Source organism: Apiospora aurea, assembly GCF_038362705.1.
Source record: "Apiospora aurea strain CBS 24483 chromosome Unknown utg000010l_segment0_segment0, whole genome shotgun sequence".
NCBI lineage: Eukaryota > Fungi > Ascomycota > Sordariomycetes > Amphisphaeriales > Apiosporaceae > Apiospora > Apiospora aurea.
In genome coordinates this window covers 2,989,223-3,004,343 of record NW_027117397.1, presented here as the reverse complement: position 1 = coordinate 3,004,343, position 15,121 = coordinate 2,989,223, and the positions used below count along the sequence as shown (strand labels likewise).

Here is a 15,121-nt window from a genome sequence, read left to right as displayed (position 1 = left end):
TGTTCGCGCGCGCGCAGGACCAGCTGCCAGATAGATAACTGTGGCCCATCCCACGTACATGCAAGGGCGAGCGCACAATACTCCTCTGCTGTGGAACGATGCCTTGCGCCGCCGGCATGATCGCATGGAGCATGGCTTCTCAATACTTCTCGAGCACGCTGCAGCCTGCACCGTGCTTGTGAAGGGACGAGATATCACCTCCAATGAATCGACCGGGGACTGCAGGGGAGGGTGCAGCAGCAGCCACGCCCTCCCGGCACTGGCGTCATCAGCACCCGGTATTGATATTCGCCGGCAATTTTATTATTCCCCCTGATTTTCGCCATGCGCAACGAGGTCCCCTACCAGAGCGACCATCTGTCTTCTCCCTTTTCGATATACCTGGGAGAAAGTATATAGCCTGCTAACAATTTCTTTCTTCAGATCTGAGGGCTTCTAACTGAGTCTCATCGCTTCACGGTGTCACTTTTTAAGGCCCACAGGACGGCGAAATAACTTAGCCAAACCGGCGAGACATACCGGCTCTCTCCCGGCAGTCATTGTTTCTGCGGTTGTGCACCCAAGCCTTCTTCGCAGCTGCAAGGCGCTGTTCAGTCGGATCAACACCACTTCAAAATAGGTAGTCCGTTGGTTGCTTTGCTGCGATAGCAAATTAGCAATTCCCAGCGGACCGGCACCGGCTTTAATCGCAATTTCGGGACGCGGGTAGGAATACTCGGGTTCGAAACGGCCCTTCTTCCAGCCAAGCGAAGACAACTCCGTCGTCAGGCAAAAAACAAAAACAAAGAAGCAGCGACAAAACCAATCTCACGCCTCGCTTATTGTGCATTCACCCATTGAGCCGGGACGCAACCTACAGCCTCCAGACGCATACTGACGACCAGCATTGGGCAGCTTGCAGTTGAAAGGCCAACCGCATCGTACCATTCCTCTCGGCACCGCAGCCCCCTGTATCGAAGGTACTCCGCACCCCCTGGTCTTAACCATACCCCGGACTATATTGCATAACACCGCAAAGCGCGCAGCAAGGTTTCCCACCAGTCCTATCGCGCCCAGCTCCTGGTCGACTTGATCTCTTATATCCCTCCCTGGTATCGCATTGGACGCGCCGTCCCCCAAACACCTTTTTGGGTAGTAAACATCGGTCATTGTTTTCGATCACCCTCGACTCAACATCGTCGACTAGTCGTGAGGGAAAAGATCGATGAAGTCATCGAAGACATAACCATCGCTCCGGCCATTAATACGAGACAACACTGTTGGCACAGCAAGTAGCTCATCATGCATTCTTCATATGCATCTCAGAGGCCCCCTTCGGGGAAAGCCGCCAAAATCCTCGGCGCGACAGAAGACTTCTCTGGCGTGCCTCCTGCACCCAAGAACTCAAACCATAAATACACGGGGTTCCTCGAGCCCGCATTGGATGGGCCGCCCTCGCCAGACCGTCTTAGGCAGCTTAGCCAGGAGATGAGGCGCGGTTCGCACGCCGACGTACGGCGTGGTTCGCACGCCGACATCAGACGCGGCTCTCATGCCGATATCAGGCGCGGTTCAGTTGCGGAAAAGCGTCTAAGCGGCTCCGCTGCGGAAAAGCGTCTAAGCGGCTCAGCTGCTGAAAAGCGTCAAAGCCAGAACACCAGCTCGTCAGGTTCCTCTTCCCTTCTATCGTCAGGTTCAGACCGACCATCATGGGAGCATGGCTTGGAGCAGCTGAGTTTGTCACGGAAGTCGTCTCAGCGGTCCACGACAAGCAGCTTGCCATCGCGTGAGGGGCGTCCGGAGAGCCTGCAGATATTTGGAAAGACATTATTTAACCGCAGGGGTAAGTTGCGGAGGGAAAGCAGTGACCAAGGCTCATTGAACAGCTCCCTACAACAGAGCGAGGTTGAGGCTGCTCCCGTCGAACCCCCGCCGGAACGCGTACGTAAAGGGTCGATTCCGTTTATTCACGGGATGCTAGGAGGACCAGAACGCGAGCGGAAGGGATCGATGCCATTCATTCATGGCGTGTTAAATCGGCGGAAGGGCAAAGGTGATGCTGAGGCACCGGCAAAAAAGATACAAATCTCTGGTCCCTACAACTTCCAGCATCTTACACATTCCCAGAGCGATGGTATCGACAACGTTGAGGAGAATATGATCGACCTCTCAGATCCGCGATACGCGCGTCGGCCAACAGATCCGTTCCCTAGACATATCCGACCCGATCATTCGCATTTCGCCAACTTTTCGTCAGAAAGCTTGACGGGTATACAAGAAGACCCATCTGCTGGGTTGCATGCGCGGAAGAATAGCGAGCTACAAGCGCGGCCGCCTTATGGCCACGAGCGAACCCAGACGCAGCAGAGTCGATACTCTCCTTCCGCACCTCCTCGGCCTCCGGTGAAGCGAACCCAGTCTGAGGAGCAAATGCGAGGCCCGCCTCCTCGACCGCCAAGATCTCCTATCGGAATGAGTTTCAACTCGCCTCACCCCCGCCCAGGCTATCTAGTCGGACGCCATCCCGAGAAGAGCTTGACCCCCTGGAGCGGCCAACGACCAATTCCAGCTCCCGGCAACCAGCGCCTTTTGTTCTGTCTCCTGCCCCACCGATGCCAGAACCCCCTGCTACAGCACAAGGCCTGATGGGCGACTTCTTCGGCCCGAACGAGGTCCCCGAGGAAGATTTTGGCTCGCACGCCATTACGACACCGGATGATGCAGCCTGGCCTCTGACAGCTAATGTCCTGACGGCATTGCCCGATGTGCCGGAGGAGGAGGAAAGCTCTGCCGCCGCCCGACAGGAATGCGGCAGCGTGACGAGCAACTCGTCTTTGAGAGGAAGCGTCTCGGTTCCTCTACTTCGTAAGAAGCCGAAGTCGCAGGCGCAGGGTCCTGGTCAGCATCCCCCGAGCAACGCATCAGATACACTGGGCAAATTCGATATGTTGGCCGCTCAGCGTCTTATGCGGGGGACCATTGATGATGACGGGAGCGTGTACGAGGACGACCTTAACTGGGAAGACGATATCGATTATTGCTACGAGCATGCTGCCGAAGCTGATTTTGATTATGCCTGGGAGCGGCCATCTGCCGACATGACGCGAGATTACGACGAAGAGGCGCAAAGTCCGAAGACAACCAAGCCTAGACCGTCGCGACACTCAGCAGGCCAGACCGCCAACCATCTGTTTCTACGCAACAAATACGACGTCCCGGCCCTGAGCCCCGCCAGCCAAACATCAATGGCCTCTTCGCAGGGTGTCATCACACCAACACTCCAGCAAGGACCCGTGACTTCGAACTTCTCTCTGCCTCGAAGGGACAGCTCCACGCTTGCTGGCCGTGGACATAGCCGTGTGCCATCTCGGGTCTCGGCTTTCAAGGAATCGCAGGGTTTCATTTCACCATCTCTGTTGATTCCGAACGACTACCATCAACAGATGCTTCTCCACGAGAGCGAGTTGAGGGAAGAGGACGAAGATCACGAGGCCATGTATCTGAGCCACGGCACAAGCTTCCTCGACCCAGCAGCTCTCAAGAAAGCGAACGCCCGCGCAAGTTCTTCGACGACACACTCGACGTACTCAGATTCGTCGAGTCGCCACAGGTCGGCAACCTCAAACTCGACGGCTTTTACACGCTGGACAGCTAGCAGCGCCGCCACCAGCATCGAGGGCTGGCAGGCTCCTAGTGATGACAGCGACAACACCGTGTCGAAGATGGACAACGATAATGTGTCGCCGCTGCCTGTGTTCCAGGATGTCTTCAAGCGTGATGCCAGTCGCGAGCGCCACGTCAGAGCTCAGTCGCATGCCAATGTGTTTGCTCCCAACGACGACGGTGAGGTGTCTCCCGTCACTGTTGAGAAGCCCTCTCCCAATCTACCTGTGAAGTCTCACCGTAGAGCGAGGACCACCAGCCGCAGCCAGAACACCATACCGGCTTCATTTGGCCTCTTCCCTGCGGTTCCGGGCACTTACAACTTGCCAGGAGGTCGAATCTAGGTCGTAAGATGTACTTACATATATGCATCTATATATCGCTATTTTTCTACCAGCAATATCTTTCTTGATAGTCATTATCCCCATTGGAGCCTTGAGCTTCGGTATCGGCCACGGTTTCGGTCGAACCAATACCTCGATAAGCCCTCTCCGGCTGTATTTTACATGTGCAACACAGGCACATCAAGCATTGTTGGGCGTTCTCACCTGTCGTTACTGGCGCCTATTCCATTCTTTGTTTTTCGTTTCATTTTCAAGTTGGGTGCGGATTCTTGGGCCCCCATAGACAGCGGTTGCGCGGAAAAACATCGCATTCTCTTTTGTGTACACCAGGCTGGTTATTTCAAGCCAAGGGGAATGGCCCCAGGTTCGTTACACTGGAACACCCAGCGGCGTGGCGGCGAAAAGGGGTAACATCAAAAGCTGTTTTTTATCTTTCGTTGATGCATGATGGGATTTTCATGAAGTGTTGTGCCTCCTCAGCAAGCCGCGTATAGAACGAATGGGTTTCTGGGTTGCATATATTCCCACCAGAGCCAGTTTTACATTTAGCGTCACATCACCTGGGGGCGTACTATGTATACTTCACGGGCTAGACAGCCCAGATATTTCCTTATTTAGTAGTGTGTTCTTTGGAAGAGTCTGGTGGAGAGAGAGCAAGAGAGAAAGAAGAGGCGATTTATATACTTAGACGTCGAGGGGGATGCTCCAAAGCATCAGAAAATATTAGTACACCAGCTATGTCTGGAGCCAAACGTTACAACTGTCTTATCTTGCCATTGAACAGTGCTCATTTCGTTATGACGTCGTAGGATGCATTCATCATTGTTGGATGAAACGAATCCATGATGCTTTCCCTGGACAATGTTTGCAACCATCGTGGTAGGAGTCCATGCTTGAGTTTTACTTGTTGGGCTTTGGATGTAGATGTACGTATACTTAGTCTATCGACCCTCCTCGAATGAGATCACGACGCAGGGGATCTTCATGAGCTGCTGCTGCCCTTTGCTAAGAGATCCTCGACACGTTTCACCTTGTCCGCAGCCGACTGCTTCTTGTCCGTCCTATCGCCGTAACAGTCAGCCAGCATACACACACAACCTCCTCATTCAGGTGTTTTGTTGTCTTCGGCCGTTCCCTTTCTGGGCCGGGCTAGGTAAGAGCGGGTATGTATGTGTATATATGTATATATAGGTACTCACCTGGAGCCGACTCTCATGGACGACTGGACCCGGAGGACGCCGAGCGAGTGGACGAGGCTGTGGGCCTGGCCGATGACCTTCATGACCTCATCCCAGGAGCCCTCTGGACGATAACGTTAGCATCCACCAACGAGAGAGTTATGAGGATATCAGATGGGTAAATTAATTACGCCCCGGCAAGGACGTACCGACGGTGGTGCCGGCCGAGTGCATGGTGCAGGTCAGGCCGCTGGCGTTCAGCAGCTTCTGCACCTCGGCCACTTCGTTGGCTACGGAGACGTTGCCGGTGCCGACCTGTGCATGAGGGGGTGTTTAGCATTCTGTATTTGCTGGGTTCGGGGACGGACAGGGGATGGGGAGAGGGTTTGACTGACGGGTATGAGACAGAAGTCGGCGTATGCGCGCTCCGGGGTGGCGATGCTGGTGTAATCCATTGTGATGACGATGGTGTGGTGGTTGGAAAACTTCGGTCTGGACGTGGTATTGGTGGTATCAAACAGCAGTAGGCTTGATGAGTCGTCGGATCGAAGAGGATACCTGACCGGGATCTGGTGAGAAAAGATGAAGGCTGTCCGTCCGGAGGAGTCTGCGTCTGCAACGAACGAACGATTGCTGGCGGCGGGGTCGTCGCCGTGGCCGGAAAGCGCCGGGTCTGCTGCTAGTGCGGCTCCCCTCTTTTTCTGGACGGCTGTTTGGCCTCGCCTTTGGACGGCAGGGGACGTGATGCTCGTCTACGGCCACCGACCGGTAAACAGTTTCCAGATCTATGCCTCCGGAATTCGGTACGCATAGTGAACTGGGTCCCCCGGAGGGCGATATGGGAAACTCTTCTATGGCTGCGTCGGGGGTAGAAGCGTCAAGAAGATGAACCTGGCTTGGGGGCTATGTAGCAGCTATTCTCTGTCTCGTAGCCACGCTCGATCCGGGGTGCTTTATAAATTGTGCAAAGACTTGCTTCAATCAGTCAAACTCATCGGCAGTGTTCATGTGATGCTCGGGGGGCTCTGGTCTGTTGCGCGGGCTGCTGGGAAGGCTCAGATCCAAATGGCCTCGAACTCGTGACAAAGTAAGGGGTACAAGCAATTGGCGGGTTACATAACGGCACTTTACTAGCCGAATAAGAGTCAAGTCCTAGCTGTCACATATCTGACTTGTCTACTGCCAACTGCTGCCCTTCATACTCGTCCCAGGAGTCGCGCTGAGCCTGGTTACTGATGGACATTGGCGAGGAACAAGACTAGAGATGAAAGACTTGGTGTATTACAGGGTCTGGTTCATCGACCACGGAAACCATCCCGTGTTTTCGATAGTCATTAATGTAACAGCAATGTCTACAGCATCGTTTGATTACTGTCACCAGATACCGTACCGTCGTCTCACCGGGTGTGGTAGAAAGGATCTTCGAATTCACGTACAGCACTGCTTCATGTCTTAAAGGGGTACACAGAGCTATATCAATAGTACCATGACGAAACGATTCCCCGATAGCGGCCTGTCCACGAGTAGCTGGTTCTTGGATTACTTCAGGTAGGTAAGTAGCTAGGCCGTAGCAGCTGGGTGGTTAGATACCCTGCCACATGGCAGGTAAGAAGAGTAAGAGAACACTTGTTTAGCAGTCCACGCTGGTGGGCAGGAACAATGAAGGTAGATTCTTGATTCTCTCCTTCGTGGTGTCGCGGAAAGCAATATGCCAGTGAACAGTCTTCCGTCTGTATCCTTTCTAGACATGTTGCCGTATGCTTGCGTCTCTGGGGCACGAAGACCTCGAGGAAGCCACTCGATAGAAGCCAGGATGACACGTCGTAGAATACGAAACAATGGCAGATTACATAGCTAGAGAAATCTTGCCGCCGCCGCAGACATTAATTGGCATATCGAGCAATCGCATACGCCTCTGGCGTCTGTTCAACACTTCGCAACGAAGAACCGCCCACCCAGTCTGCGGCCGGCATCCAAGAATGGCAGCTTGGGAATCGGCCCTCGTGCAAAGGGGTGTTGGCTCGGCCATGCGTATAATACACAATCACTCATCTATGGACAGCTACAGACTCGCCAGGGGTACTCTTGTATGTGTCAATTTCGCTTCACTCTAAGAAGTCCATGGGTTTTGTCTTGTTGTGATGCTCTCAATATCCTCCCGTGTATATTCCGCTCCTTCAAGCCTCCTGATTGACGTACACTCTCTCAGACGTCTGCACGTATACTATCTCTACGTATTAACGAGCCGACGCCATTTCCATATCATCTCACATGCGTCTTTGTAGTGTCCAAGGGTGTCATCCATATTCAACCAGGCCATTGTGCGCCCTTGGTCATACACGCCATATGCCGCCCGCGCTCGACTATCAGTCAGGTCAGGGGGCATGCGAGCTTGTTATAACCTAATCCAGCTATGCGTCCTCTCGGGGGCACATCCATCGAGTTTATGAGGGTGATGGGATGTTCTACAGTCACGCGAATCACCATCTGTCAAGTCCAGGAGAAGCTCGCGTTCCTAGGTTCAACTCAATAAAGAAATCGTATGGAGAGCTTGGTTAGACCCATCTAGATCTATTCAGATACCTCGCAAGTCCCCTCCTAATGCGTACGGTCTTGCGAGACCGTCAGACCCCCAATATAAGCAATCCCAGCACCTTATTCTACAGATAGATAGATAGCTACATCACTCGGTGAGGGAGAGCGAGATGCGTGCCGGTCGCCAGGATAGGCGACGACGCATATGCCCTGCACAAAGGGAGCATGAACTGGATTCGCGAGGAACACGAGTTAAAGGGGGGGCTGTCCTTATCAATGCATTCAAGTATTTGGCCAGATAGCTGCAGGGCGCCCTCGCAATGAGGTGACATCCCCTCTTTCCCTCTTTCCCTGCAGGGGGTCCGGACCGTCACCTCATGGCGTGATATCGGACACCCCGTTCCCCGGAACATCGTTCCCGGATGTTCGGACGGTGAATTCTATTTCGCCCCCCCCCCCTTCCTTCCTCCCTTGGGCCTTCCCTCCGTACCCGCCGCACGTCAATCGACTCGGTATCGCATCCACCGCAGGGGAAAAGGGGGAAGGAGGCGGGTGTGGGTGTGTGTGGGCACGCGAGAGAGGAACTAGTCGCCTGCTGTCAAACCCCCATCCATTTCCCCCATCGCCACAAGTCATGGGCTGGGCCAAGGTTGAGTTGACAGCATGGGGGAAAGCCGGAAACCCTCTGAAGCCTGGACGCCACGAGAGCCCCCGTGGCCCGTAGTGTGCAGATTTCCGATGGATGCGCCTGCGGGTGTGGGCGACGATCTATCTGCGCGACTCATCCGGCCGCCTCCTTAGTCAGGAACATACTTTTCAGGCAGACGAACGGTTGCCTGTCAAACTCAGTTCCGGATGACTCGCCAAAACCGCGGCACCTGGACTTTCCCTCTCTTCCGCCGTTTCATCAGATGAACACATGGGGAGAAGGAACTAACTAACCACATCATTCTCATTGAATCTGGCCGTTATCGAACCCCACCACAACAACACCCCCTGGCGATCGATGTTGAATGGATGACCTTGTAGACCAGAGAGAACCTGCCCCTCGTGATCTGTGGCAAGGTCGACAAGAACCCTGGGGATACAGATCATAACAAGAGATAACGAACGCAATGTATCCTACGCGTGACCATAATCATACATGTACACAGCGAGCCGCAGAAATTGACGAGGCACACGGGGTTCGTGTGGAATGATTCGGGTACAAGGGGCCGCCGAGCTTTCTCAGACATTGCGGTTCCCATGGTCCTCCTGCCTGTGGTACTGGTCGGGCTGGTGGTAATGGTATGCATATGTAGTCATCTGGTCTGCATTTGTCAACTTGTCGCATCCAAAGTTAGTTTTGTTTGTTATTGTTTACCATTCTCACCCAAGGAAAACAAGCTGTCTTGGCGGGGTGCACAATGTTCGGCTCCTACGACCGCGGGGTTGCTCGCTGAAATATATATGCTTTGCAGTGGCGTGGGTGGGAAAAGGCAAGTTTACCGTGGCGCCGTAAAACCATCAACCCCAAACTGTCCACAGGGGGCCTCAGAAACAGAATGATAGTCTCAGATGGAGGCCATTTCATTCAACGGGGTTTTGTGAGCTCGAGGAATTGGTCCGTCTCGTATATGTACGTGAGTGAATGGACGGGTGGGTGAGCGAGTATATAGGAAGAGTGCATTTGAACACTCGATAGAATACCTACCTACCTACATGTACTGCGTAGTAGCTACATACACCATCGTCGTCGGTACGCCAGCAAGGATTTACATGTAGAAAAGAAAGAAAGATCGTGTTATGAGACATATAAGACCCTGAAAACCGTGGGACAAGTATTTGCTCTACTCGGTGAGTCCGGGGAGGAAGTTGTTTGTGTTTTTCACTATGTACTTCAGGGGCGGCGAGAGTCAACTCACCGCAAAAGGTCGCCAACGGCCTTGACCCTATCCTCCATGATCACGAGAATCCATCCATGCATGAAAGCGAGCGTTAATCCTCGCGATGAGATCTGTCAAAGAAGAAGGATTGAGCACATAGATTTCATGGACACGTAATGATATGTATAAATTTTGACCAGCATCGTCAGCATGGCAGGCAGCCGCAAAACCACACGTATTCATACCTATATCGTGAACCCGCCTCTCAGCGGGCCGGCTGCGGGATTGATGTGGTTTATACCTGCCTGCCTCTCCATTCCGCCGCATGCCCAGAAGTCCGGGGTAGACCGTGTCGCTGAAATAAGCTTTGCCCCTACACGGGGGTCACGGCAATCCACTCATCCAGTCAGTCAGCAGTCATTCCATCTACACTGACACATTCCTGCTCAGACGAGACGAACGCGAAGGCGCAGAGCTACCGTACGTCGGGCCGTTGCAGCCTCATGTGATCTATGATCTACAGGGCGCCGCGGCAAAAGAGATACTAGGGCCGCTGCTGCTGCCTTCTGCTAGATAGATAGATAGATAGATAGATATACCCTTCACCAATACTGACCTGTCATTATAGCTACTAGCTACCTGGCCCGTCAGCCATGGGTCGCGGAGGAACGAAAAATCTAAAATATGACCTATCTCATCCGCATGCCATAGATACGTGTGCCATGCCATAGGAAAGATAACGGCCCTTGCCGCACTCCCGTTCCCGGCACGTACATAAGTTGCGGTGCAAAGGGAAACATGTGACCCAACGAGGACCTCAAGGGCCACGCCTTTGACCATCATTGATAGCTTGCAAGAGTAGTACATCGTCCGTAGCTTCAGCTAGAACAGATGATACTCCTTCCCAGCCCTGGAACCGAACAAACAGTCACCGAAATAATGCCACACGCTATGGTGGTTATCATGTGCTATGTACTGATGGCCGTCTTCACGTACTGTAGCTATCTATAGAGGAGGCGAGCACTGTTCCGTGGACGCAAGGCAGCTTCGCCTGTCTTAGGATGAGGCCAGCGAATCTTGTTTGCGACGGCATGGAACATACAGACCAGCCACGAAAAAGCCACTCACCGCCATCATCTAATCCATCAGAGGGTCGGGCACCCGGCCGGTCCGCGAGAGAGAGAGAGAGTGGGGTGGCGATACATTTCCAGACCGATGGTACCCGGCATGTTCACGGGCGATTCAACACGCCCATTCTTTCCACTGGCCGAATAGGGGAGGGAAAGGAGGGCAAACGCTCTCGCGCATCCTCTGCTTCCTGAACCTTTCCGTTTTGAGACTATTCAGCATATACAGCCGCGGGCAGCGCGACGGAGAGGTAGGTCACCGTCAAGCTGATGTGCACCCCATCTCGGGAGATTAGCCACTGAGGGGAGATTAGAGCAAGCCACCAAATTCTCGCAAGGCGTGCCGCCATTGGATAAGATCGGCCTGTAAGACAGACAGACAAGACCTCGCTAGCAATGCTGGGGGATGGAGCCCCCGAGGTCGCACTGAGGCATTAGAGGCAACGGCGATCGTCATCCTCGTCGTCACCTCCCCCTCGGATACATGAACGCGACCGGACACGATTGCGTCGGGCAGGTGGAAGCATGCTGCCTTGCCCTACCTGCCACAATGTCATGTTCGAGGATAGCGCGCTTGCGGTAGAACGAACCAGAAATGGGCCGAGTTGCGGCTGGTTGGCACATGGCATCGACTGTCCCTTGAGCCGTGCTGGATATCTGGTACTCGTTTCTAGCTACCAGCCCGAACAGCTAGCCAGTGATCCTAATTAGCATTTCCGGTTTAGACGTGACTTGACATGCATGGAAGGCTGAAAATGCGCGGGTCACAGAGCCTGCGGTTTTCCTTCCCCTGCGCGCGGTGCTTATTCGGGCTGACCGCCTAGAATAGCAGAAGCTTGTTCCATGTAAAGTCGTCCGCCGTCTTGCCGCATGGCGATGCTCTTTCCAGAGAGTACCCGAAGTCGCACGCGACATTTCTGGTATAGCCTTGATTTCAGGTATACCCGGCATTGACGCGCTTGATCATGCCTGGTAAAGCGGGTTCTTGGTATGGCCGAGAGCCAGCAGTCATGTTGCAGCAATAGACGGGACAGGCATGCCCCTGAGCAGAATCAGTAACAGAACATCCGAACACGACGAACACCAGCCATGTCATGATATGTGATCCACTCTGTTGGGGTGCCGTACCCAACGCGAAAAGATAGCTGAGGCTGAGATGGGGATCTAGACAATTCCGCCTCACCAATGCGCTGTCATGGGGCTCAAACACTGTTAAAGCAACTTGACAGGGAGCTAGCAAGGGGCGCAGTGCTTTCTTCTCCCGCTGGTTTAGCACACCAGGCGCACTAATAATGCTTGAAAAGCAACATGATCAATCAGAGGTACCATCTCAGGAGTCTGCTCAGCAGCAGGAGAACTGATACACCGGAGCCGAGACTGGAACATTGAAGCAATTGACGTCAAGGCTCAAGGGCCGTCAGGCCTCCAGGCCTCTCTCAGCTTCTGCGCTCTGGTCCGATCCAGGATATCCGTGGGACCATGTTTGTTCGAATGATCGCCGTCCGGCGATGCTTGGCGAAGCAGGTTGCGCAGATATTTCCGGGTGATAGCCACCAGGGCTAGCAGTACATCGCCCTTCTGGTCCACTTGGGAAGCGCGTGCTGTGTGCTGACCAGAAGCACTGACATAGATTGGTCGAAGACCTCCAATCAGTCAGTCATTATTATGAGATGGCAGGAATATCCATCCAAATTGGAGCCCAATAATAGTACCATCCTTGATCTTGACGATGGCGCCCCATCCGAGTTCGAGAGAGTAGTTTTTCGGCCAATTTCCCCAGCTAATAACGTGCACTAGCAAGCACCAATGGCAGATCCCTGAGGCCTATAGCCCAATGATATGAGCAGTTGGACTAAAAATCAAGGACTAGACCAGCTGGCCAGACTGTACGTGTAACGAAACAAATTAGACTGGGGTAAAGAAAGATTTGCTAACCATCACGCCCGCTGCTGGGCCCTCACCATCAACTCCCTGACGAAGCCGAACTCCGTAAGTCTGAGGGCCTGGTCCGGTCCACTCAGTGACCTGAGTAGTAGCTAATATGGAGCCCTGGAGATGTACAGTATTTGCCCTAATATCGGCATACGGCCAGAGTCGGTCGTCCACCTTACATAGGGACAGGAGCAGCCATGGAGAACTGTGTGTGTACCAGTGGCCGTAGTAGTCAAGTATCCATTGCAGGCAGTCATCCCATTGGCCCACTCCTTGGTGACGGAAGACCTTGACCGCAAAGAAAAGCGATGAGCGTTGTTGACGCGAGTCCCGTCCACGTCGCCGTAATCGTACTTCCAGCAGTTTTGCTTTGTGACGAAAAAGAGCTCTGCATGGCAGGCAGATGCATGCATATACTCATATAGGGCCTAGGTTATCAGAGGAGAGGATGTGGCCAACACGAGGATGCGGACATGCAGACAGGGTTCAAAGTTGGTCGTTACGAGCCAGGTGGGTGGTGGTGGTGGTGGTAGCAGTGGCATGCGCGCGTACACACACACACACACACACACACACGGCCTCCTCTCCTTTCCGTGATATGCGGATGCCGCAAGCTGGGCGATGGGGCACATGGCCGAAGTGTGACATGTTCGTGTCGGCGCACAGACTGCGTTCAGGGAGATGGGACTGACAAATCTAGGCCGGAGATGCAACGAGTCATTGTCTGTGCTCCGATTGATCATGGATCAGGGTCTCTTTCGAAGTTTCGATAGCAGAGAAACGAAACGATCCTTTAGTCCGGCCAATAGATAGCGCCGAACGGCTGAAGTTGCTAAGTGCGGGAAGCTAGTTGGAGCAGCGGCGAGAGGAGACGGAGGAGGGCGCTGTGTGGGCTGAGGGCGAGTAATGATCTGCAGTAGGGACGAAAACTACTGGATTTGTACGGAGAAGACCTGACACTTTCGCGAGGTTATTGGATATGCTGGCAGGCAGAGGGAAACCGATGTGTGTTGTGTGTGTCGACAACGAATAGGGGCGGGCGTCTGGTTCGATTTGGGTTGATGTTCATGTCAACCCGAGGTCCCTAGGCAGCCAAAGTCAGCGCACCTCGCGGGTCTGTGCTGGGCCATGCTGGGCCAGGTGGTGTCACGCAGAGTTCATCTTCAACAAAATATCGAATTTTTTATTAGGCCAGCAGCCCAATCGCGGTGGATCTGGCTCCTCCGATAGCGCCTTCCAATTCCACACTGATCGGAGTGATAAGTCCATGGGCGCATGGCATGGTAGAGGGAGTCCGGAGTGGTAGCAATAATCTTAGTGCTGGCACGAGATGCAGGTTGGGCCTTGGGCCTTCCTTGGGCCATGCCATGGGCCATGGGCCATTGGATGATGCCATCCACAAGTCAGATCAAGCGGTGGACTCCCTCAGGTGGATCGATATCTGTTTCTCGAATCTCGACAATGCTAAACCCAAAGCCGCTTTTCGAACCCGCATACCCTCGATGCACCCATTCTTTCAATTGTTATGCTCAGCCTTGAAGAGAGGATCAATGGGTGCAATGGGCGTGCAAGTACTGCCGTACAGTATCTACACTTGCACTAGACTGCCAGGCCCGTTGACCTCTTGGAACAGTAACAAACAGTACGTAACCAAGTCCAAGCTACCTGACGCTTGACGTCACGTCCTCTTGCGGGTACACTCGAAAGTTACGCCGCACAACGGCCGTCTTGCAAGGACCCTACCTATGCGATGGTTCGGCCATAGGGAACGTGTAAATCGGTCACGTACAGTACGTAGTAATTACAGTACGTAGTAATTGTAGATACCGACTTACGTAGCCATACGATCCAGTGCTGCTTTTGGCAAGTTCACGAGGCGGCATCGTTCACGCGACCTTTGCCCTGCCTGTCACGTGCCTCATCGGCCTGCAAAGCTTCTTGAATCGTCAAGTGTGGTTTGGATGCAAGATATCGTGAAGGGGCGCGCATTGCACCTGATTTCCCCAACCGAAAGTGTGTCTGCTCAGTCCCGTACGCTCTTACCCCGTGTTTGTGGGGATTGTCGATAATGATATATTGACGAAAAGTTACCCGTAGTCCTAGTCGCGGCCTAGCATCTCATATCTAAGGTGCACAGCATGAGTGGCGCTTGAATCCTCCGTCCAGACGTTTCTTGCCATTCGTTACCAAAGGGGCGGATGAAGCTAACCACAAGCACGAATTAGTAGGCAGGTAGGTCAGCACCAAGCGTCTTCGTTCTAACGAGAGGGAGGAGAAGATCAATGGGCGGGCGGGCTCTTGGGCAGGACGCGATTGAAGCGATAGCCGGGCTCAGATAGCCCCCCCCCGGAACTAAGACGTTGGTCCCAACGATGCAACTCTGACTAAACAAGACGTTTAACGCTCTCTGCGAATTGAAGCCTCGCACATCATGCACTGCAGTTGCATACAGGTCTTAGCAAAACGAGGCCTTCCAATGGATGGAAAACATCAAGTAC

At 53.6% G+C, this 15,121-nt stretch overlaps 3 protein-coding genes across 3 annotated transcripts; 1 reads left to right on the top strand and 2 right to left on the bottom strand.

Annotated features, from left to right (window-relative positions):
* Positions 1-1,281: 1,281 nt before the first annotated feature.
* Positions 1,282-3,986, top strand: PG986_014909 (uncharacterized protein; the record flags this gene model as incomplete). The annotated part of the gene is made up of 2 exons (XM_066851131.1): positions 1,282-2,575; positions 2,620-3,986. The coding sequence occupies 2 exons, from the start codon at positions 1,282-1,284 to the stop codon at positions 3,984-3,986; spliced, it is 2,661 nt and encodes an 886-aa protein (XP_066693369.1).
* A 982-nt stretch (positions 3,987-4,968) lies between these two features.
* On the bottom strand, positions 4,969-5,619 carry PG986_014908 (uncharacterized protein; the record flags this gene model as incomplete). Its single annotated transcript, XM_066851130.1, has 4 exons — positions 4,969-5,047; positions 5,186-5,288; positions 5,374-5,479; positions 5,560-5,619. The coding sequence occupies 4 exons, from the start codon at positions 5,617-5,619 to the stop codon at positions 4,969-4,971; spliced, it is 348 nt and encodes a 115-aa protein (XP_066693368.1).
* Positions 5,620-12,098: 6,479 nt separating this feature from the next.
* Positions 12,099-13,255, bottom strand: PG986_014907 (uncharacterized protein; the record flags this gene model as incomplete). The annotated part of the gene is made up of 4 exons (XM_066851129.1): positions 13,198-13,255; positions 12,803-13,011; positions 12,653-12,740; positions 12,099-12,334 (listed from the first exon to the last, which is right to left on the bottom strand). The coding sequence occupies exons 2-4, from the start codon at positions 12,878-12,880 to the stop codon at positions 12,099-12,101; spliced, it is 402 nt and encodes a 133-aa protein (XP_066693367.1). The 5' UTR covers positions 12,881-13,011; positions 13,198-13,255.
* Positions 13,256-15,121: the final 1,866 nt, after the last annotated feature.